The 25,238-nt window shown below is 41.9% G+C and overlaps 1 protein-coding gene across 3 annotated transcripts in view; it reads right to left on the bottom strand.

Annotated features, from left to right (window-relative positions):
• Window positions 1–2,049: 2,049 nt before the first annotated feature.
• THSD4 (thrombospondin type 1 domain containing 4) overlaps window positions 2,050–25,238 on the bottom strand; it is a 640,675-nt gene continuing 617,486 nt past the window's right edge. For all 3 annotated transcript variants that reach the window (XM_053594803.1, XM_053594804.1, XM_053594806.1), the window contains 4 exons: window positions 20,215–20,388; window positions 12,651–12,830; window positions 7,935–8,079; window positions 2,050–2,396 (listed from right to left, as the gene is read on the bottom strand). In XM_053594803.1, the coding sequence (XP_053450778.1) occupies window positions 2,254–2,396; window positions 7,935–8,079; window positions 12,651–12,830; window positions 20,215–20,388 (642 nt within the window). In that variant the 3' untranslated portion in view covers window positions 2,050–2,253. The remainder of the gene's footprint in view (window positions 2,397–7,934; window positions 8,080–12,650; window positions 12,831–20,214; window positions 20,389–25,238) is intronic.

The following is a 25,238-nucleotide window of genomic DNA, read 5'->3' as shown; positions in this document are numbered from 1 at the left end:
CGTTTGTTGCCAATCATACGGGGTAAGCCATTGACTGCTAATTGATTCCACAATTTGTAAAGTATAAGGGGCAGAAGCTCCCGATGTACGGACAGCCTGTTGCAGTTCTTTAAGCGTCTTTAACGACAGAGGTTCCCAGGTGGGTGGTGCCCTTTCCTCAGTGGGAAAGCGCACCGGGAAAGCAAATGTAAAATCTCCCTGCTGACGGGCTTCTCGCACCGCCGCCTGAAACCCCGCGGGCGGTGGAGGGAGACAAGGAGGCACACGGGGAAGCGGGGCTCGTGAGGATGTCTTAGATGCGACCTTTGGGACGCGAACTGCCGGATAAGCTCGGCGGGGGTGAATAGAATCATTCATTCCGTCCCTCTCATCTGATTTAGTAAGTTCATCGATCACATCCCACTCGTCACTGTCTGAGGAATTATCAACCGGTGGGAGTGGCGGTAAAATGTCTTTGAGCGTTGGAGCTGAGGGGACAACGCTCTCAGTGTTTGGTACCGGTTCAGGATCTTTAAGAACCTCGGGGGGAACCTCATCACAAATAGGTGGCACCTTAGTTTCAGGATCACCAGCCTCCGAGTCAGTTTCTCTTATAAATGCTTCTAAAAAGGTATTGTCAGCCAAAAGTTCTCTAACTTGTAACCATAAAGGAAAAGCCTGAGGGGGCAAGACCTTCTCCCCATGTTCTTGCATGTATTTCCGCATTTCGCGTCCCACTCTCTTCCAATCGGAGAGAGAGAGAGAACCTTCCTCCAGAAACCAAGGACTTACCAACTTTATGAAATGTATAAGCTCCTCTAACCGTTTGAGAGACACATGAAAACCATTTTTTTCTAATAAACGCTGTATCATGACACTGAGCATGTGTTCTTCCTTACCCAATGTATGCCCCATGTTGTCCTGCGGATTACTCACACTTAACCGGTCAGCCTTTACCGGCGGGACTGCAGCTCCCTGGTGAGAGTCGCCTTCAATCTGAAAAAGAGAGGAAAGAAAGAAAAAGAAAGATCACCTGTCCTTCAGGTCCCTGTTCGAGGGCGCCAGCTGCCGCGGACCGCCAGTCGAATGAGTCTCAGTCCGAGGGCTTTCAGGGCGAGAACGGCTCAGGTTGATTGAAAGGGCGACGCAGGAAAATGACAAACTGCTACACACCAAGGATGATGAAGAAAGCAGTTGTACTTTACTGATTTTTAGGCATGGTATTTATACATTTTTGACAATGTCTTACAAACTACAAAAGATATTTTTATGACTTGCTGATGCTTACAAAGTTCTTATCGAGTTTTGTAGATGGGAGTAGTCAACCGTCTTTTCTTAGACAATGTTTCTGCCCGTAAGGGGGAACAAAGGACTGCTGCTTATCAGCAGTTACTCTTCTACTTTTCTTTATCTATGTTTAAACCTTCTTTCTTTGTAAAACTGCTTTGTTCACATTTTGTATTTTTATATTTTTATATTTGATTATGGTTTTTATGTTGTTAGTGAATTGATAGTGAATTATGTATATGTTTTAAGTGTATAGTGACAAAATTATAGAGAAAGCAATTTCATAGAAAACTTATTTCAAAGAAACAGTTTCAAAGGGACATAAGGTAGAGATAAGAGACCGGAGGGAGCGGGTATCTGGTAGGAACATCTTAACTTATCATCCCTGCATTCTCTTGATACATTGTTTCAATTAACTGACCTTTATGGTGGGAACGTGTTCCCTTGGAGACTTTTTAGTCTCCATTGTATAGATGAAGTCATGGATTAGTAAGTCATTATGTTTATTCTTAGTTTCTGAGGACATTCAAGCAACAATTAACCATTCAACTCAACAAACAAGTTTCAAACAGGTTTCAGGGTAAAGGTTACTCAGGCCTTTATGCCGCACCTCATGACTTCCTACGTTCACTAAAAGGCATGCTAGGCAACTTATGCGCTGCTGTCGCAAACCAGGGGGACTGGGGGCAACGCTCCGAGGAGCACCCACCGCCTTACCACAGTTTTTACAACGCGGACAGAGCCATCCCGCCACGGCTTGATGCCGGGGGTGCGGCACTAGAGGACCAGCCGTGGCTTTCAGACATCCTGTGCACGAAGCTGCTGGGTACCACATGGTTCAATTCACCGGAGGGAAGGCGGGGGTGGCGACCAAGTTGGCTGGCAGCGTCCTGGGCCAGGGAGCCCTGGTGGAGTGCAGCTAGCTGGGCACCCTGCTTACAGCCCCCCAGGGCAGAGGATGCTGCCCTTCTGATGGGGCTGTGGGTGTTATCTGCTCCCCAGGAAGCCCGCCAGCCGGCTGGCCACGCGGGTGCAGGAGGCACAGCACGCGGTCTTGTAGTAATTGTAGACACAGAGCCGCGCCTGGACCACCACGTTGCAGTTGTAGTATCTGTCCTTACAGTTTTCATCTGCAGCAGAGGAGAACAAGAAAGACTCCCTGAGCACAGCAGGCAGCCCGCACCAGGGGGGCCAGGGCAGTGGGAGCTGCCCAGATCCTGGCCCTGCTGCTCACCACCTGGGGGGAGAGCTGCTCAGAGCTTGTAGGCTCTTCTTTTAAACTGAACCATCAGAGTGGAATTAGGTATAAAGAATAATCCAACAAACTGTGTCCTCACTGTTCATTTAAGAACAAAACATCATCAATATAGATAAAATTCCCAGTCAATAATTTTCATTATTGACTAGTTTTCACTTGTAAATAAATATATTCCTTAATTTATTCATTTTTCACTATAGGCATTTAAGTTGTTTCCAATGTTTTTTTTTTTTGGTTAATAGACAGGGTCTTGCTATGTTGCCTAGACTGGCCTTAAACACCTGGCTCAAGTGATCCTCCTGTTTCAGCCTCCCGAGTAGCTGGGACTGTAGGCCCGGCTAACAGTGCTCCTTTTTGCAGCTTTGTTATATGGCCTCTGCTTGGGTCCTGCTTGGTCATAAGGTATATACAACTTTACTAGATATGACCAGTTTGCTCTCCAATGTAGGTCTAACTATTTACGTTTCTGTCAGTGGACGAGAATTCCCTTTTTTTTCCCCCCGACTCTTATAAAATTAAATGTACTGAATGAGATTCTGCTTTGTAGGTGAAAAACCAAAGGACCTATAAACATCATGTAGATAATTACTCCATAATATGGAGAATACAAATACAAGCACTTTATTTTAAAAAGCAAACACGAAAGACTGGTATGAATCCAAAAGTGTTTAAATGCTTCCATTTTGGATAATTCAATTAAGAATCTATACAAGTTTGTCCCCAGAAGCTAATGTATCCCTAGAGAATTCCCTTTTTATCATGTTTTATTTTTTACTGGTCTAGCGAATGTCAAATTATCCTTGTGTGAAGTTGAACTTACCATCGCATGTAGATTTGCCTTTCAAGCTTCCTTTTCTAGGAATTGCTTTTCCTATCTTTTGCCCATTTCTAATTTTGTTAAAAAATGATTCATAGAAACCCTTTTATAGGGCAGTGACTGTGGCTCAGTGAGCAGGGTGCCAGCCCCATATACCGAGGGTGGCGGGTTCAAACCCAGCCCCCGCCAAACTGCAACAAAAAAAATAGCTGGGCGTTGTGGCGGGCACCTGTAGTCCCAGCTACTCAGGAGGCTGAGGCAGGAGAATCGCCTAAGCCCAGGAGTTGGAGGTTGCTGTGAGCTGTGTGACGCCACTGCACTCTACTGAGGGCAATAAAGTGAAACTCTGTCTCTACAAAAAAAAAAAAAAAAAAGAAACCCTTTTATATAATGGATCTGATCTTTTGTGGGCTATAAGTGTTGCAAATATTTTCTCCAGCCTGTGGTTTTTCTTATCACTTTGTTTATGGTTTGATAAACAGGGAATTTTAATTTTAATGTAATTGACGTTATTATATTTTCCTTTGTGGTTTGGAATTTTTGTTTCATTTGTAAAACTGTTTCCTGTTCTAAAGTAAAAACTAAAATTTCCCATATTTGCTTCTACACGTTTAAAACTTTTCATATTTATTTCTCTAACACACCAGAGATTGGTGTGTATGTTTGTGTGTGTGTGATGAGAGAGAGGAATTCAATCTCATTGGTTTTTCATGTATGTATAAGCAATTGCCTCTTGACCAACTGAATGTTCATCTTTTCCTTACAGATTCAAGCATCCTTTATATACTTGAATTTATTTCTGAGCTCCCTATTCTGTTCTATTGGCTGATTTATTTATCTTTGTGCCAACATGTCTTCATATTTGGCAGCATAAGTTCCCCAACATTGTTCATCATTAAAATTGCCTTGGCTATTCTTGGTTCTCTACTTGTGCTCAACTGTGTTACAGACAAGATAGGTTCGTTAACTTGAATTCATATGTAAGTTGGAACAGGTACATTTACCTATTTGCTGTAGAAGCCCCTGTTCGTAAGTACAAGTCACACACCAGTTGGGTGTTTGTAACTGGGAGACCGTCTATAAACTTTAGACACAATTTGTCAGATGTTTCTATGAAAAATACTGTCTGAATTTTGATTAGCATTGCTTGAATTTATAGATTAATTTGGGGAAGAACCGACAGTATATTTCCCAACTGCCTGCTTTTTAATCTTTGGATACATTTATGTATCATAACGTCTACCACATTCTTTTTCAGGGTGTTGGCATGTTCTGTCCTATGTGTTATAATGTCATTTAATTAATCATTTCCTTCTATTGATAGGAATGTAATTACTTTCAATTTTATGAGTTACAAGAAATTGTACAATTCATTCACTAACTACACAATTTATTGAGCATTATACTTTTTTTTTTTTTTTAATATGGGGACTGACCTTGAACTCCTGGGCTCAAGTAATTTTTCCACATCAGCCTCCTGAGTAGATGGGACTATAAGTGTGCATTCAAGCATTTCCTCAGCCTCTTGTGGTAGATTTTCCAGATCCTTCATTCTTTACAAAATTAGATCACTTGTCTTTTTTTTTTTTTTTAATTAATGTGAGGTCTCTATATAGTAGGGATTTAACTCTTTGTGTACTTTAATGACATTTATTTGATGCTAGGACATTATCAATTGTAAGATGATTCAGTAATGGCTCCCTAGGATAAAATGAAAGAGTATAATAATTTTTGCATATTTTAAGAAACTGACAACAGCACACTTTTACCCATGTACTCACAAACTATTTTCTTCTTCAGTGTTATAATCCAAACATGCACCTAAGCCTTCTTTACCTTCAGAGTCTAGACAGATGCTTGCTGTCAGCGACCCTCCAGGGTATATCCTGTGTTTCATAACTCTGGCTCGTGGCCTGGGCATTTTTTGGTAACTTTGACTTTGACACTATAATTTTGAGACATACCAAAGAATACCAAGGTTTTGCCTACATTTCCTATTTTGCTAATATCATCGTTTCCCTTTTTTTCTCAGTTGGACTTTACATAATTGAAAGCTAAACAGTTTTTCCTCCTTGAAGACACCACAGACAAATGTAGAAGATAAAAGGGTGGTAAAAAAAAAATGAATCCCATCGTATTCATTAGAAATCTTAGACAAACATGTGGCAGCCAAGCGCAGCCCTTCAGAGTGCACAATTGGTTAAACCACTCATCCTAGTTTTGAAAATTATTTACACAATTCCATAGATCTGGCAATTTTGATTGTCGTTAATTATACTTCCTGTCCTGAGACAAACAAGCAAGTTTATGCATGTAAATTTTCTTTTCAATGTTGCCTTATAATGTCATCTTTTAAAACTTTAAGTGACAACTTGTGACCCAGATTTAAAGTAAGTTTCAACTGTATCATGTTGCCAATGCAAGTAAGTTAACAGAGGTGACATTTTTGGTTCATGGATAAACAATTTTTGTGCATAAACGCAATCGGCCACGGTAATTATGTCACTAGCAATTCCTGGGCCTCCTGCCTGGACGTTTTCTTCTTATATTGATCATAACACCTTCTCCTAAGGTGTGTTTCAAATATTTTCCTTCCCTATCCTCTTCGTCTCCCTTCTCCCCTCCGTTCCTTTCTTACAACTAGAGTTGTGATGTCCTTAACAGAAGTTTTAAATTTATTATATTCTCACGGTAAACAATAAAGCCTCTCGGTTTTGGATCTACCTTATGAAGGCTTTAGCTGACTCTAAGATACATATTTTTTCAAGCATTTTTTTTACAGTATTTTATCTGTTAGGATCTTTATTCCATTCCAGGGGTCCTCAAACTGCGGCCCGCGGGCCACATGAGGCGGTGTGAATTATATTTGTTCCTGTTTTGTTTTTTTACTTCAAAATAAAATATGTGTAGTGTGCATAGGAATTTGTTCATAGTTTTTTTTTTAAACTATAGTCTGGCCCTCCAACGGTCTGGGGGACAGTGAACTGGCCCCCTGTTTAAAAAGTTTGAGGACACCTGCATTGACATTTATATTAATTGTATATGGTATTATGTATAATGAAAGATTTAGGTAGGTTTTTAAAAAAATGGGTCTTCAATGGTTTCTATAAAATAGAACTTCTTTCTTTACTTACTGAATAGTCAACTTTGATCAGAATTAACTTCCCTTGTATACAGAGGCCTGTTCAGAATTCCGTATCATAACATTGGTGTTATCTGTCTCTGCTTGTGTTGGTACCATATGGTTTTAGTTTCTGTAGCTTTATAATATGTTAGACTGTATGGTACAGATAGCTCCCCTCAGGACCTTCTTTTACCACCTTTACAATATTGAGTGGGCCCAGCAGGAACATGTTAGTATCTCTGACTATTCACATTTTCTCTTATGTTTGGCAGCAAGATTTTCTTATTTATAATTTTTATTTATTTATTTTTCTATTTAGGTCTTTGTTAATTTCCTTCCTATGGAATTTACATTTTGGGTTTGCCACTGGGGATGGTCACCCCCAGAACATTTACTTATCAGTCATTGTGGGTACGTAGGAAGCTCTTGGTTATAAAGCATCTATTCTGTAACCAGCAGATCTTCCCTGGGATAAGGAGGATGTTGGGGGCACTCTTCAAAGCCTCGCTTTGGCCTACAGCAGGAGGAATCTATTGCACGATAGATTATTGATGTATGTATTAATGTTTCCTTTGATGTTATTGTGAAGACAAGGAAAGTAAATAAGTTCTTAGGAGACCATGAAGAATTCTAACCAGGAGACTCAGCACACGTCCAGCCTGGAACCTGTCCTGACCAAGCCTGGTGGTATTTTCTGAGTAGACTTGGGGTGAGGTTTGGGGGCATCCAGTATGCTCCGGGGATGCATCTTCACCCACTGGACACACTCTACCTTTGTGTAAGGCACTTCCTTTGGTTTTCTGGCTGTGCTTCAGCATCCCAGCTGGGATGGGGTCCTTGCTCCTGAACTACAGCCCACGAGAGGGCCTAACCTGTCACCGACACCTTCCTCTGGGAAACCAGCCCCATTTCAAGGGTGCAGGCTGCGGTCTTCTGACCGCTGTGCAGCCTACATCCTCCTGCTTTCCCTCCTGTCCTTGGGTCCAGTCACTCCCCTGGACTCGGAGCCTGCACTGTGCCCCTCCCATGTCTGATCAGACTCTCCATCACGGTCTATACCAGTTCTGGGCGTTCTCCCCTTCCTCCCTTCACTGCAACCCGCTGCTGATGTCCCAGCATCTCCTCCCATGGCCCAGCCTATGCCGTTTGCACCTACAATTAAAAGTTGAAATTTCCCTACTTTGCCCTTAGAGATGATAGAGCCAAATCTTAGAATGCATCACCATTGAATTAATTCACACTGAAGTTTTGTCTTTTGGTGGGCAGCTTAAATAGCCACAAATCCACCGTATGAATGGTCATCTTAACTATGAAACTTGGAATGCCAAAAACACTCTGACCCTCTGAACTCCATGACTGCACACAAGGTCATAGAGAGGCCTGGATGGGCTTGGCACTTTTGCACCAGAGAACCAGACAGAGCTTAAGAAAAGATGAATCTTTTCTCCAGCATCAGAATCCCTACTTACCAACTTCAGGGACACAGTCCTGAGGGTTACAAGATTCTCTCTCTTCTGGTTTCAACTGAGGGTCACAGAGATTACTTAGGGTCATGTCATCAGACAGACACCTCACTTCCCGAACCCGGAAGCCACCCTGGCAGGTCTTGGAGCACTGCAGTGGGACAAAGGGGAAATGTCAGATTTCTCCCCAGGCCAACAGCTCAGTGCTCTGGAGGGGAAGATACTGGAAAATTTCACACATTTCCAAAAGGAGATAGACAATTAAAACAAACTCCCACGCACTCATCAGCCAGCTTCAATCACCAGCAACGCACTGCTCGCTGTGTCCCATCTCTACCCCAGCCACTCCCATGCCTCGTACTATTTTAAAGCAAATCTAGAGATCGTATCACCTTTTCCATATTATTTCAGTTTGTATCTCTGAAAGACAAGAACTCATTAAAAATTAGCACAATACCATCATTACAACTGGAAATTAACAGTTTTTTCTTATCATCTTCAAATATACAGGGTGTCCCAAAGGTCACCATGCATAGGGGAAATGGAAAATTGTACCTTTATTTATAAAATATTCATTACAAAATTTTAGAAAATATTTATAAAATATTCTCTATGCATTGGCCACCTCTTTGTAAAAATGTATAATGACTATTTTGTAAGTAAAGGTACATTTAGCTATAATTTCCCATTTTCCTTATGTATGGTGACTTTATTTTTTTTAGGAAAGATTTGTTGTTTTATTTTTATTATTTTTTTATTAAATCATAACTGTATACATTGATATGATCATGGGGCATCATACACTCGCTTCATAGACCATTTGACACTGTATGGTGACTTTAGAGGGACGTTTGAGACATCCTGTAGATTCAGTGTCCGTGATTCCATTTGTCTCATGAATCCTACAGATTATTATTTTTTTTTTTTTTTGAGACAGACTCTTAAGCTGTTGCCCTCAGTAGAGTGCTGTGGCTCACAGCTCACAGCAAGCTCAAACTCTTGGACTTAAGTGATTCTCTTGCCTCAGCCTCCCAAGTCGCTGGGACTACAGGTGCCCACCACAATGCCTGGCTATTTTTTTTGCAGTTGTCATTGTTGTTTTAGCAGGCCCAGGCCGGGTTCAAACCCGCCAGCCTCAGTGTATGTGGCTGGCGCCCTACCCACTGAGCTACACGTGCTGCCAATCCTACAGATTTTTAAATGCAGGGTTTTTCCTTTAAAAATCAGGCTGTGCATCCGGTTTGCACATTGCAGCTGACTGACACGACTATAATGACTCTTTCAGTCCCGTAGGTTTCTCTCACTGACTTTTCCCTCTTGCATTTAGAACTGAGTCATTTGTTCTGCAGAGATTCTCGGAGTCTGGATTTTGCTGACTGCATCCCCTCGGTGTCGTTTAACACGTTCCTCTGTTCTCTGTGCTTCCTGAACACTGGAAGTTGGATCCAGAAGAGGCCTTAACAGGTGAAAGTTTAATTTCTTCTTCCAGTGAGATTGCTCTCCCCGGGCTGTCTCACTTTGGGGGATGTTAGTGGCCACTGACGTGCAGTGCTCAGATCCATTAGTTCTTTTGGGGTTGGAAAGTGGTGGCATTCTAATTCTATCAATTCTCCTTTAATTAGCTGGAAACCTTTTATGAAGAGCCCTCCCTATACCACCTTTATTCTTTGGCTACATAATGGTAGGGTTCTTTTTAAGGCAGGCAGGGTAAATGCTGATTCTTTCCCTTTACTCACCAGTTTTCAGAATAATGAGTTGGTTCTCTAATATCCTGTGATGATAACCTTAGTTTTTAAAATACATTATTATAAACTTACTTTTTAAAAAAAAATTTCAGAATATTACAGGGGTACAGATGTTACATGGATTGCTTTCATACTGCTTGAATCAAAGTTGTAAGTGGGACCAGCACCCAGACAGTGTATGTGTACCTGAGGGGTACGATTTCACCCATCCCTTCCTCCCCACTCCCACCTGCTTGATTCCCATTGAGTTTTATTTCCACCCATGCATCTAAGACCATAAGTTAGGTCTAATTTATTTGAGAACCCATGTGGTGCTTGTTTTCCCATTATTGCAATACTTCACTTAGAAGGCTGGTTTCCAGTTGGTTTCATTGTATTTTAAGTTTGGGGAGATTGCTTTTATTTTATTGATAATTATCTATTTCCTTTGTTCCAAACTCCAAATTACAAAACAAGGTATATTCATAGAAGTCCAGCTTCCATCAGTCTTTGCTGCTATAATCACCATTAACTTCATATTTTTCAGTTTATATATTAATATTAATACATTTATGTAGGAAAATTTAACCTTTTGGTGTTCTTTTCTATGAGTTCTGACAAATTCATAGAGTTGTGTATCTCCCACTGCAAGCAAGAAATGAAATAGTTTTATCACAACAAATTCCCCTGTGCTGTCCCTCTGTGGTCAGATTTTCCCCACCCGTCTCCTGACAATCACTGATCTGTCTCTATGGTTTCTCCTTTTACAGAATATTGTCAAATGGAATCATACAGTTCTTTTGGAGTCTGGCTTCTTTTACTTCACAAAATGCATTTGACGTTCCTCCACACCATAGTAGGTATCAACAGTACGTTCTTTCTTGTTGCTGAGTTTTTTGTTTTACTGTTTGGATGTACCACAGTTTATGTATTCACCCACTGAGGGGTATTTGGGACGTTTCCAGCCAACCTTTCTTTGAGTTTGTCTCACCTTTAACTTGGTGACCTTGGCTTTTTCTAGATTCTCCAAACCAGATGATAAAAGAAAACAGTGATGTGTTTTTGCATCCTCAGGGCCTTGGTCAGCATCAAAGTAACTAAATTCCCCATTTCCCAGAAGTTGGCAAAACACCTTTCAAACCCACCTCCTTGGTTCCCATTTGCCTCTGAGATGTGGTTTGCTACCTGCCCACATGGCTGTTACACTGGAGCAAATATAGGCTTTGGGGAGATAGAATTCTCAGCTTTTATCCATATCTATCTATCTATATTTATTTATTTTTATTCTATTTTATTTTTTGAGAAAGAGTCTCACTTTGTCACCCTGGGTACAGTGCTGTGGTGTCATAGCTCACAATAACCTGAAATTCTTGAGCTGAAGTGATCCTCTTGTCTCAGCCTCCTGAGTAGCTGGGACTACAGACGCCCATCACAATGCCCAGATAGTTTTTCTATTTTTAGCAAAGATGGCGTCTCACTCTTGCTCAGGCTGGTCTTGAACCTGTGAGCTCAGGCCATCCACGGGCCTTGGCCTCCCAGAGTGCTGGGATTACAGGCATAAACCACCCCCCCCCAGCCTATTCATGTATTTTAAAAGCAAAATTCCCTTTATCACCTTTGACTGTTTCTGAGAAAAGCTCTGGGCTTTTCTGGGGTTCGCCTACAGTCTGTGAAGAACTCCAGTGACAAAAAGCAGAATGACACCCCCCTCACTCCCAGGGCACCCTTAGAACCATCCCAGGATTTGCTAAATGACGGCTGAGAATGATGTCCTGAGGACATCCTATTTTAGGAAGTTTCTTTTTTTTTTTTTTTTGTAGAGACAGAGTCTCACTTTATGCTCCTCGGTAGAGTGCCGTGGCATCACAGCTCACAGCAACCTCCAGCTCCTGGGCTTAAGCGATTCTCTTGCCTCAGCCTCCCGAGTAGCTGGGACTACAGGTGCCCGCCACAGCACCCGGCTATTTTTTTGTTGCAGTTTGGCTGGGGCTGGGTTTGAACCCGCCACCCTCGGCATATGGGGCCGGCGCCCTACTCACTGAGCCACAGGCGCCGCCCTTTAGGAAGTTTCTTGAAGATAAAGTCTTCAACTTTATCACTGTCTTTCCCATTTCATTCCTTACTTACCTATTTCCTGTTGTGCTCCTCACTCTCCCTCCCTCTCTATTTACACACTACTCTCTCTTCTTATAAAAAGGCTTTGGGATGGCTTGAAAAATACTTACAGGGCCACAAGATAAAAAAAAAAAAAATGGTGAGGTAACCAGGGCCAAAAGAAGGTAAAAGTAGGAGAAAGAAAGAGAAGCTGGGGGAACAATTAGCACAAAAAAATCTACTTCGCAAGGTCTGGTATACTTTTATTAGAGGTGGGTCACATTTTTGAATTTGAGTTTTCTAGCAGCCAATTCAAAGAGGAGAAGATTAGTCCCATAAGCTATAATCTCTCGTGTTTATAGGATTAAAAAAAAAAAAAATACACACACCACACACACCCAGATACTGAGGCCTGATAGAAATTCCTCCAGTTTTATGAAGAGGTCACTGGGTGTTGTACTTTTAACAGCATCTTTGAGTCCCTTCAACCATCAGTCGTCTAGAGCAGCATTTCTCAAAATGTGGTCCAAGGCCACCTGCATCCAACTCACCTCATGAGCTTGTTAAAAATGCAAATTCCTCAGCCAGGGTAGGCCCAGAGTTGGTCTTTTCCAAAAAGATCCCTGGGTGATTTTTTCCCCTAGATGACTGTTATGCACACTGTAGCTTGAGAGCCAGTGTTTCATGGGCTCTACAATTCAGAAATCAAGGTTATCCAAGCCTCAGGCCTTCCCCTCCAAGCAGGCTGAGCCTAGAAGTTCCTAGGACAACTGTCTAGAGTAGACAGCTATAGGAAATCCATGCCAGGGCAGAGCCTAGGGCCTGACCCAGGGGCATCTATAGGCATCTGTGGGAGGTTGGCAAGTGTGCTAATGCAGTCTCCGTGAAGAGCACCACGACTTACCATGCTCCATTCTGTGTTAAACCATTTGGCTCCGCAGGGCTTGAGATGGCAGGATTGCTGGTTGGGGGGTTTCTCCAGGAAAGAGCATTCGTAGGGGTCTAGCACTTCAAAGGTATCTGTATTCTTCCTAACACAAATCACCTCTCTCTGTTGTGTCCCTGTCCCACACTCGATGGAACACTGGAGAAAGAAGCAGAGCAGGATGGGTGTTACGTGATGCAAAGGGGAGGGCAACTGTTGTCCATCAAAGATGTTCCCGAAGGGCATCATCAATTCTACCACCGACTCAGATAGGGAGAACCCAAGGGAACGTTTCTGGAGGAGACGTTGCAAGTGGATTCTCATTTCTCTAACAGTTCTGCCTCTAGAATGGAGGGTAGGTGCCCTGAGCTGCTCTACCTTTAGGATGCTGGTCACTGAGGTCATGTTGCCTTCTGTGCTGAGAGTGAAATAGTTCCCCCTAAACTCTCCTGCAGGTGCACACCAGCCAGTTAAGCTGATGATTTCTGTCCAGCAGGCTCTGACACTTTACAGGTGTTAAAACAATGAATTGACATTCTGGTTTCATTTCTATTCTGTTTGGAACACTGTGAATGAATTAGCCTCCCAGAGCCTGCATACCTGTGAATGAGGGGCTAATTAAAATTCCTTGAACACAAAAATCTGAGAAGACTCTAGACCTGGGACAATGTCCCTGATGGTCAACTCTCTTCCTTCTAAGAAGGAGGTCACAGAAATTTCGCCTCACAGTCTCATCTCCTCTTTCCCTCACGTGGCACTGGGTGTGCACCATGGTGTGGTTGGTGTAGGGAGGTCAGACAATTCCACGTGCCGGTGCATTTTGTTGGTTCATGGAACTACAACATGCGTGACTGCAGGCTCATCAATTATCCCATTTATTACAATATATACGTGGTGTTGCTTTGTAAAATGTTTTTTTGCTCATGTTTGGTTTTCTTAGTACTTTCTCATTAGAACATTTTAAAGCTGTGGTCTATATACTTTTATAGACTCCAAAGAATCTCCTACCTTTATGAAAGTATGTAACAACATCTATGGTCGAAATTCTTAGCGTTAGCTTTGCCTGTCTGTCTGCAGCCACACAATCAAATAAAAATAGGGCAAAAGAAAAACATCTATGAACAGAAAAAAATATTAGGAAATCCCCAAACCAACAAATGATGAATTTGTCACACAGGCCATTAATAAGTGTAGGCTGCCACCATCAGCAGTTTGAGCTTCCCCTGTGCCTTCTGTGTGTTCATCTTCATTACCAGAAAACCGTAAGATTTCCTAGCATGCTTTTACTATTTTCTTCCATATTGGTTTCTGGATTGATCTGGAGTGTATTCATGTTTTGTCCCTCTCTTCCAAGTGTGCAGTCAATTGGGGGATCAGAGGCAGGAGAGAAGCACCAGGCTGCCCAGGCACAGGTCTGCCCTCTCCTGCAGGAGAGAAGAGAATGCAGGCTGGGGACAGGGGTGAGCAACAGGGGGGCACTGAGAAAAGACACAGTAACCAGTCTACCTCTGCATTTTTACTCAAGACATGGCACTTCCCCAGGTCTCTGTTGTCTTTCCTGCAAAGTGATGGGTTTGGAAACATGATCTGAAAGCCCCCTCAATGTTATGAGATTCCACCTCTATACTGTGCGTTTGGTAGCATAGCAGACTACTAACCTTGATCAAAACCTGAAGTTACCTTCTGCTATTTTTGGAACGTCCTTGAAGACATTAGGTAATTTAGGGAGAATGAGCAAGTTTCCACCTTCCCCTACTGTACATGCCCAGAGTGGCAGAATACATATGTCTGTGAACAAGCGAATCAATGTGTGTACACACAGGTATCTCTGTGTGTATGAGAAACAGCATTTGAAAACAAGAAAGGGTGCTCATCCTTGGTGGACCAGAAATTACAGGGAGTCATTGAATAGTGGAAGACAGTTGACATCAAATTGAAGAGGAACCTATAGTTGAAAATGCACACAGAGGAGGACCTATTAGCTAAGAGCAGGGGTCCTTGAACTTTTTTAAACAGGGAGCCAGTTCATTGTCCCTCAGACGGTTGGAGGGCTGGACTATAGTTTAAAAAAAAAAAAAACTATGAACAAATTCCTATGCACACTGCACGTATCTTATTTTGAAGTAAAAAACAAACCAGGAACAAATACAATATTTAAAATGAAGAACAAGTAAAGTTAAATCAACAAACTTATCAGTATTTCAATGGGAACTATGGGCCTGCTTTTGGCTAATGAGATGGTCAATGTCCGGTTCCATATTTGTCACTGCTAGTCGTAACAAGTGATACAAGTGTGCGTCAGTTAGTCCCGAGACCGAGAGGAGGAGTCAGAGACAGAGAGGAGGGGAGTTGGAGAGTGCAGCGCACATTCCACACAATCGCACTGCGGGCCGGGACCAGTCTACTGCTAAGCGGGACAGGCAGCCGTGACAAAAACATGGCAGGCCAGATAAATGTCCTTGGTGGGCCGCACATGGCCCGCGGGCCGTAGTTTGAGGACCCCTGGCTAAGAGGGAGCAGCCTAGGTGCTTCAGGCTAGATTGGTGGTGGATATGAAGAGCAGGAGGGAGGCTTTGGGGCATTAAGTGGTCAGCTGAGGTACTGACCAGGAGGAGCTGGCCTGGCCTGACTGTGCCAATGAGGAGGAAGCAAAGAGGAATCTTCCCCTACCAGGAAAATTCACATAAAAGTGCAAAGCCAAGTCATTTTCAGATATCGAAGAGACCAGAATTATGAGTTCTATTTGAAAGACTTACTGGGTTATGGTCTCTAACAGAATGAAAAGAACCAGGAAGAAGACATACAGCACAAAAGCAGATGTTGCCGAAGACATCACTAAAGATTATTATTAGTAGTAGTATTAGTATTATTGGAGACAGAGTCTCACTATGTTGCCCTCGGTAGAGCACTGTGGCGTCACAGTACCTCAAACTCTTGAGCTTAAGCAATTCTCTTGCCTCAGCCTCCCAAGTAGCTAGGACTACAGGTGCCTGCCACAACGCTTGGCTATTTTTATTGTTGTTGTTGTTGTTGTTGTAGTTGTCATCGTTGTTTGGCAGGCCCAGGCTGGGATTGAACCCTCCAGCCAGTGTATGTGGCCAGTGCCCTAACCACTGAGCTACAGGCACCAAGCCCACTAAAAGATTACTAATAATGACTACTGGATTTCTTTTTGAGATGATGAAAATGTGTGGGAATTAGTGCTGATGATTGCACAACCTTGTGCATATACTAAAAACACTGAATCATGTACTTTAAAAGGGTGGATTTTATGGTATGTGAATTATATTTCTATGAAAAATAAACTTTTGGGGCAGGAAAGAAAGCTATTTAAAAATTTAAATAAGTGTTTTCTATAAAATTATTTAATGTTAACCTAGAGCTAAATTTAGATGATTTCAACATATTTTTGGAAGTATTGCAGATTGAGAGAGTGGAAGCAGATAAAAAGAGGAACTCTCCTTTTTTCTTTTCTTTTCTTTTTTTCTTTGGAGACAGAGTCTCACCCTGTTGTCTGCACTGGAATGCAGCAGCTCATCTTAGTTTACTGTAGCCTCGAACTCTTGGGCTCAAGTGATTCTCCTAACTCAGCCTCCTGAGTACCTGGGACTATAGGAGTGTGCCACTAACTTTTTTTTTTTTTTTTAAAGAGACCATGTCTCACTATCTTACCTAATCTGGTCTCAAACTCCTGGTCTCAAGTGATCCGTCTGCCTTGGGCTCCTGCAGTGCAGAGATTACATGTGTGAACCACCATACTCCGCTTCTTCTGTTTTCTTTTTGGAAAGGATAATTTGATATTGATAGAAATACAAAATCGTAAAACTCTGCACTAAAATTTAAGTGTTATTACTAGAAGAATAAAAATGGAATTTATGGGTGGCGCTTGTGCCTCAGTGAGTAGGGCGCCGGCCCCATGTACCGAGGGTGGCGGGTTGCTGAACTGCAACAACAACAAAAAATAGCTGGGCCTTGTGGTGGTGCCTGAAGTCCCAGCTGCTCAGGAGGCTGAGGCAGGAGAATCGCGGAAGCCCAAGAGCTGGAGGTTGCTGTGAGTCCTGTGATGTCATGGCACTCCACCGAGGGCAGTAAAGTGAGACTGTCTCTACAAAAAAAAAAATAAATAAATAAAAAATAAATAGAATTTATAATTTTTAGACTCTTAGAGGGGAAAAATAGATTTAAAAAAATTTCACTAATACAAACAAAAGGAAAGAAGAAAGAAACAAGAAAACATGACAGTAGAAAACACAAAATAAGAAGGCATGGAAAAGTCCAAATGTATATGTTATTACAATAAATGTAAATGGCTAAAATTCAACTCTCAAAATACAGAGACTTATTGGTTGGGTAAAAATAAAAACACAAATAGTCCTGCATACAAAAGATATTACTTAGGGCCAGCCTCGGTAGCTTACACCTATAATCCCAGTACTCTGGGAGGGTGGATTACTTCAGTTCATGAGTTCAAGACCAGCCTGAGCAAGAGTGAGACCCCATCTCTAAAAAATAGCTTAGCATTGTAGACCCCATTTCTAAAAATAGCTGGGCATTGTTGTGGGAACCTGTAGTCCCAGCTACTTGGGAGGCTGAGGCAAGAGGATGATATGATACCATGGCATTCTACTGGGGGGCAACAAAGTGAGACTCTGTTTCAAAAAAAAAAAAGGATTTAACTTAAAAATACATAGAAAGTTTGAAAATTAAGAAAATTGTAAAAGTTGTACCAGGTTAAAAAATAATCAGATGGAGTAATGCAAATAGCAGATTAAATAAATGCATGGAGAAAGGATAGGAGATAAAAAGTAATATTTAATGGGAATAAATGCTTCTAATGAGAGTAATGACAACTACATATGGTTGCAATTGGACTTGGTAGATTATTGATCTAAGACAAGATGAGAATGAAAATATCTACTCAGATGTCAGCAAGAATACACGTGATCTAGACCCACAGACAGACAAGATGGCTGCTCCAGATGATTCGAGACTATGAAAGACCACCCTAGACAACGTAAGGGTCAAGTAACCCTGCATTGATAGAGAAGAAGGGAAACTATTCTGGGCATAAATAAAAGACTGTGAAGAATATCTCCTGAATAAGAATTGGGATACCTTGCCTCCAGAGTAGAAAAAGACCCTCCAAGCTTCATACACTCCTAGTTAGATTCCAGGGATTGGGGAAACATCAGAAAATGAATATTTTCCTCTCCTGCTGGAGTGAGAAAGACTCTAAAAACAGAAACTACTTTGTTTCTGCCTCTCTCTGCACTTAGGTCTCATTCAGGCTGGATTTCTGTACAAGCTTTAATATGGCCACTGCTAGCACTTGAGTTCACAATATCCTAGTAAGTCACTTCTATAAAACTCAAGTAAAAAGTCCCAGGGATGGACTCTGTTTGGCTCAGTTTGGGTCACGTGTCCACCCCTGGACTAATTACTGTGACAGGCTGGTAGGTGTTCAAGATGCCAATTCTCATTCAAAGCATATGGTTGGTAGCAACATTTATTTTTACATTATAAAGTCAGTTAACATTTAAAACTTACCTTTCAAGATATAAGCAAGTTCTATTTCATTTTCTTCGAGGTTAATATTAAAATCACAGGGTAGGAAGTTGCCAACAGGTTCTGATATCCTTATAAAGCCAGAACCAAAAACTTCTCCACATTCAATTGTGTCCTGACCCTTTTGGACAATAAATCCCTTGACGAGGGCAATAAATCCCTAATCTTAGCAGAAATAAAGGCTTCCTTCACCAGGGTTCATATCATTCTTAGTTTCCCAAGTTTAAGTCTGAAGTCAACAGGAGGCCCACAAGCCAACACAGGGCCTCCATTCCTATACACTTCTCTTCTGAGAACAGCAGGCATGTCCATTCAATTGTACCGCTTATCTTCATGTGTGTGACTGTTATAATCTGATTTTATGATTTCACATAGGACTGTCCTTGTTTCCATGGGTATTTGGTATAATTGGTGTCACACACACAATCTCTGGTGAGTTATCTTTGGGGTTAGGTCCTAGGTGCATTGCTGCCAATAATAAGATAGAAATAGCTGGTAGAAAAATTTATAAACATGGAGAGAAGGGAACTAATATTTATTACTTCCCATGTCTGAAACAATGGGTAGTCCCCTTTATGTGGAGCATCCTATGAAAACCTCATAACAACCTGAGGAGTTGGTATTATTATCTGCATATTTGAATGAGGAAACAGGCTCAGAGAAGTTATATTTCTCACCCCAAGCTAGAAAACTAATGAAAAGTGGAGCTGGGATCAGTTATCAAGTGCGTCTAACTTTGATATTCACCAGAATAGTGCTGGAAGTACTTGAATTCTCTTTTGTTATGAATTCTATTTTACATGTTGAATTGTTAACAACGCTGAAAGAAAATTGAAGAGAAAACATTTCCTCCTGGTGTCTACATTAAAAAAAAACCCTATATTTTGAAGTGGTTGAGATCATGTATTTTCATGTTCTATTTTCACTTGCTGTTATATCACATGCACGTTTCACATCTTCCTAACGATCACTGTGGTTATATAGTATTTTACTGAGTTATGATATACCATAATATCCCTAACCATGCTGTTGCTATGAACATCTCTGTGGAAATAGCCTTTTTTCTTCTGTGAATTATTCCTTTCAAATGAATCCCTAGGAGTAGGGTAACTAGGTTAAGGCAAATGAACATTTTTATGGTTCTTGACTTTTATTGCCAAATTGCTTTCCAAAGGGCTTGTATCAATTTACAAGGACAAGGCACTCCATTTTTTTTCAGCGTCTGTTTTTAAAGCTACTTAAAAGAAATAAAATTCTATATGGAGCCAGAGATCCTGATAATGTGTAAATCAGGCTCATAAGCCAAAAAGTCCTTGGAGAACCAGCCAGTCCTGGCAGCCAAATACTAAGTGGCCCAAGACCTCAAACACTGGTGGTAACCGTAATAGGGCAATAACTTCCATATTTTCTCCAGAGGTGCACATTGAACTTCAGAACAGTGAGGGAAAAATTAATCCATAATGAAGTTACTCTGTTAAAGCATTTAATATTGATAATGAAGAACTCCAAGTTTTAAAATTTCTACTTCTGATGCTGTCAAAAAGAGACAAAGTGGGCTTTATTAACAGTAACAATAATAGCAGCAGCAGCTACCAGTTATCTGTTTACTGTGTGTCAGGCACGGTGCTACATATTTTATTTGCACTAATTTCTTCTAAAAATAGCCTCATGAAATGCCATCATTAGCAGCATTTTTATAGGCCAGGTGACCCTGCCAGACCCTAAGCTCCCTGAGGGCAGGGATATTTGCTTTGCTTACTGGTGTAGCCCAGGGCTTAGATGAGCACACAGAAGGTGCTGGATGAGCATTGTTCACTGGCTGAGACTCCAAGAGCGCAGGTACCTTCTCCACGGTCCTAGGTAGCTGGTGGCACAGCTGGTATTCAAAGCAGGGACAGCTGACACAGAGTGCTGGTTCCTAACCCCTCTGCAGTGCTGCCTCTTGCCAGGGACAGACATACCCATTCTGGACACTCACCTGGCTCCAGCTTCCAGCAAACCACTCCACCTTGCCCGTGCAGGGCCCATTGTCACATGGGGTGGCCTCCGCCGGCCGGTTGTTCCCACAGCCCTCCAGGGGCAGGCTGCTGACGTGGTTGGTCATGCACACCACCGAGCGCGTCCGCACTCCAGCCCCGCACTCTGCCGAGCACTGTAAGACAGGAGGAGGGCACAGTAGAGGGGAGGCCCGCGGCAGGTTCTGAAGCCACTTGCAAATGATACAAAGGAGATGGAGCACTCCACTTTCCTATCATCTCTTTCCCCTGGAAATATCTGATACTCAGCCCACTCCAGTTGGACTATCAGCGTGGCAATTCCCTGTCTTAGAGCTCCCAGAGCAGGCTTCCTTCCAAACATCCCACCGTGCTGCTGTACTAGACACCATCTTGCCCAGCTTTTGCTTTCAAAATGACATTCAGCTGAGCGGAATGAATGCATGAAAATTCGGGCACATGCCCACCTGCTCGTAGCCAAGTCTGGGCTGAGAAAGGAGGTTAACGGAAGTCTGTCCCCTGATTGCCAGATATGAAGGCAAATGGTTCCAGCCCCCGAAGGCCACAACTGTGAGAGTATGGTGAGGCAGGTCAGTGTAGGGTGAGCTCGCGTTGGAACCAGGTACATCAGTGTTAGTATCCCTGCTGGCTGTGTGGCCTGGGCAAGTGATCGGCCCCTCGCACCTTTGACAACGGGCATAGAAACATTCTGGCAGGATTACAGTGAATGATGTGCTTTGAAGACAACACATCTCAATAAAAGTTATGAGAGGTTTTAAATGGTCAACTACTACACCCCCACGCTAAGGCAGGAAAACTGAGCCTTCACTTAAAGCCGTATAACTGTTAGTGATTTCTCTACTACAATCATACTCTGTCCTCACCAGGCCACAGTACAAACATTCTCAAGTCATCCCCAAAGCTCATAAAGCATTTTCCATCTGTCTTGAAAACTTTGGAAAGCTGCTTTCTTTTGCTTCTTAGCCTATGTTTACAACATTTTCTGGACATCCCCATCTGAGTGGCCGACAGATAACTCACATCCCACCCACAAGCCTTCACTACCACTGCCATTCCTCCTTATGGTTTTCTGGTTCATGTTCAAGTTTCTACCTGGATTTGAAAATTGACTGTTCTTCTGCCTTTGTGCTTCCAATACCTAGTTTTGTAGACTGTAGTTTGGACACACGCCTCTAATCTGTCTTGTCCCTCCCTGCCCACAGTTCCCAGCACTGTTCACATTCTTCCCCTGGTCTGTGGTTGCAGCTTCGTGCTCAGACTCACTCACCAGCTTTTGCAATGCATCACACTTCCAGGTGTTAAGAACTCCATGCTAAAGACTCCCTCTGCAGCCATCCATTCTCTATAAAATTCACATATGGATGTCCCCAATTGGCATTAAAAGTTTCCTCTAGTGGCCGGGCATGGTGATGGTAATCCCAGCACTCTGGGACGCCTAAGAAGGTGGATTGCTTGAGCTGAGGAGTCAAGATCAGTCTGAGCAAGAGCAAGACCCCATATCTACTAACAATGGAAAAATCATCTGGGCCTGGTGGTGAACACCTGTAGTCCCAGCTACTTGGGAGGCTGAGGCAAGAGGTCCTCTTGAGCCCAAGAGTTTGGGGTTGCTGTGAGCTATGATGCCACGGCACTCTTCCAGGGTGACAGAGTGAGATTCTGTCTTAAAAAAAAAAAAGAACAAAAGTTTTCTATAGTGTGGCCCCAGTCTACCCCACACATTTCTCATTATTCTATCCTACACATCTCATGCCGCTATCTCCTGATAATACCAAATGCTCAGACAGTCCTTGCCTGTGCTGTTCCCTCTGCCTGGAATGCCCTTCCCCTTCACCTGGACACATAAGAATCCCTTACAGCTCAGCTCAAATGCCACCACCTCTGTGAAAACTTCCTTGATCACCCAAATCAATATATTCTTTCCGGCCTCAGAATTCTAGTGGCTATCTATGTTCTGCTTTCTTCTTTATATTATGGTTACTTGCTTCCTACTTTTTTTCTTTATTGAAGTAGGTTTGACAAGAGCAGGGACTACTGAATTATCTTTATTCCTTCTCAGGTCAGGAGAAGGAATTTATTACGCATGACTGAATCCACGAATAATAGTTGAATTAATGAACGTAGACTTGAGTCTTCCTCAACCATTTTTCTTCTCAGCACCTTCCAATCCTAGATGTGGTCCTTTAGGAAATGACCAAAGTCTATTTTAAGGATGTCCAGTCTTCTTCTTAAAAACAAAGTCAATGTTTGAATTCTACAAATATAGCCATTAAAAGAAAAAAAACCAAAACAAATAAAAGCAATATAATTTTTCCTGCCCAACATGATCTGTAGAAAAGCAATCGAATATTAAATAAAATTTGAGAAAAGGAAAAAAATCCTTATAATTCCATATCCTTTCCAAAGTTACTACTTTCATTTTTATATACTGCAATCTAGTCTTATAAAATCGCAATCTGGAATGAGTGATCAAACATTCCTGGGTCTGACTCCCCAGGGAAGAAACTCCCTCTGGAGCTTAACGGGGATTAGAACACGCCACCCGAAAATATGCTGCTTTGGTATATTGATTATTTTGAGCTAAAGGTAGTGGAGAAACAGCAGATGTAGGAAGGGTGCTCTGCCTTTCCCACTTCTGTCTAAAATCAGGGCATAAATTTCCCAACAGAAAGTTGCTCTTCTGGTACCAAGAAGAAAAGAACCTTCTTGTCACCAGAGTCAACTCAGAAGAGTCTGAACATAAACCTTAGTAAAGTAACCCTATCTTCTATCAGTGTCACACATGTATTCCTTAGTTGCTTCCTTCCAGTATTCTGCCCATAGAAACCACAACTCCCTTCCTTTGTCTAATCACTTCTCTGCAATTTATTGCCCTTTGTTAAAGTGGTCTATAAGCCTAACCACTTCTTTGGTTTTTTTTTTTTTTTTCCACATCTTTCCCAAGAAGCCCCCTGTGCCACATAAAAATACTAACATCAGATAAAACTCGTATGCTTTCCTCCTGTTCATCTTGTGTCAGTTTAATTCATAGGCTGCAGCTAGAGAACCCAGGGTGGCAGAGGAAAAGTTTTTCTTCCCTTATTAGGTTTACACACATTTTTCATGACTTTTGCTCTATTTGCATCATTATTAGAAATCCAAGACAACGTATCAATCCCTTAGGTTAAAAATATTTGTTATAATAATTGGACTATTCTAGGCTAAAAAGGTTTTGGTTTCAGCCACATATGAGCTGGTCTTCTTTTTAATTTAAAAACTCAAAGTATTTAAATTCTCTTGGAAAGAATACAAGGCAAATGGAATCTCAGTTATCTTCATGTTTTGAGCCCTAAAAATATTTCTTTCCAGGTGATTTCCAGCTGACTAGCTAACTTAATCTTCTGCTTTCTAAACCAACTAAAGCACATGCATCTGGGAAAGTTCTTCCATATCCCCACGTGCTTAATTTAAAAGAAGAATGTTAAGGGCCCTGCCAGTGCCCATGAGAGGACATAATGTGAACAGAACAGTACAGGAGTTTCACTTTATTATATCAGCTGCAGAAAAAAGCACATCAAATTTAAATTTGAAAGGCACTACCCACATAGTTGGCCCAGGTAGCCTAACAGCAGAAATAAGGGGAAGGTGGGGTCCCTACAAGGTAGCAGAGACTAACCTTCAAAGTAAGGCACCAAAAATACCCACTGACTCTCCCTGAAGGATGTTCTTAGAAGAAGGACCAAAGTGCTTTTGTAGTCAGAAAAGGACATGACTCCTAACTGAACTTCTGGGCTGATAAAACACAGCCATGCTGGGAATTCCTCAGTGACCCTCTGGTAAGGAATGCCTTTTCACTCCAGCAATAGTTAAATGCTAAACTTGGCCCAATTGGCCCCTGAGGGACTATAAGGCTCTAATGATTATTCTTGAACTTTGGTTTTATGCATCATCTTCTGTGATTTAAATTATTCAATTTTTTTCTTCTTATTTTTTTTTTTCTTGGAAAGCTTCCTTAGAAATTAGGTGTTACAAAATTGAGGCTGGTGGACTTTCTGAAAGCTTTTTTTTTCTGTTGTGATTAAAAACGGCATGTATTTAAACTTGTCGTTGACTTGTAGGACTAAAAGGTAAATGATGACTAAGTCCACTCTCAGTTAAAAGTAGCTCAAAAGATGTTTTTAAGGTGAATGATTAAGCCAGAAGAACTTAATAGCCCTGGAAATTTAAGAGAAGATTCAGACTGAGGTTACAACCTCAATTTATCAAGGTAGAAATCAATTAACTTTAATTGGGCAATAGGATATACCCTGTATCCTGAAGCTTTTGTAAACTTCAATTTTCTTTGGTGTTTTCCCCTTTAGGTCCCTGAATCAGAGGCTGTGTCTCATTTGTGCTTGGTGTGTGCTCAATATATGCTTATTCCTAGAAATAAAAAATTGAGGGCGGCACCTGTGGCTCAAGGAGTAGGGCGCCGGTCCCATATGCCAGAGGTGGTGGGTTCAAACCCAGCCCCAGCCAAAAATCACACACACAAAAAAAATAATAATAAAAAAAATAAAGTCAAGTTTGACAAATTAAATATATTAAAAAAAAAATTGAATAGTTCACACTGAAGGTTCACAGGGCTGATTTGATACAAAGTAACTATTCAAATGTGGAAGACTGTCATCTGCTGGTCATTCCAGGGCATGAACTTTTTGTAAGACCATCTGGTGGCTCAAAGGTGTCCCCCCCCATATGGAGCTTAGGAAGAATGACACAGCCCCCCAGAAACCCTCCCCACTGTGCCAACCTCATCTATGTCAGAGTTGCAAACGTGTCACTGCTTGATGCTCATTCAGCAGTGTGGCCATAAAGGAGACTGAAGCTCAGAGAGTCAGCATCTTACTCGAGGTCAAAGAAGAAACAAGTGGTGGCCACAGAAATGATAACAAAGCCAGAGAGTTTTCCTTTAACCCAGCAGCACCCTCTGCCCAGTCATCTGTTCTAAAATATGCAGGAACATTTAGGA

The sequence above is a fragment of the Nycticebus coucang genome, chromosome 6, assembly GCF_027406575.1.
Source record: "Nycticebus coucang isolate mNycCou1 chromosome 6, mNycCou1.pri, whole genome shotgun sequence".
NCBI classification, from domain to species: Eukaryota; Metazoa; Chordata; class Mammalia; order Primates; family Lorisidae; genus Nycticebus; species Nycticebus coucang.
Note: the sequence above shows the minus strand (reverse complement) of the source record. Positions and strands in the feature narration are given on the sequence as shown.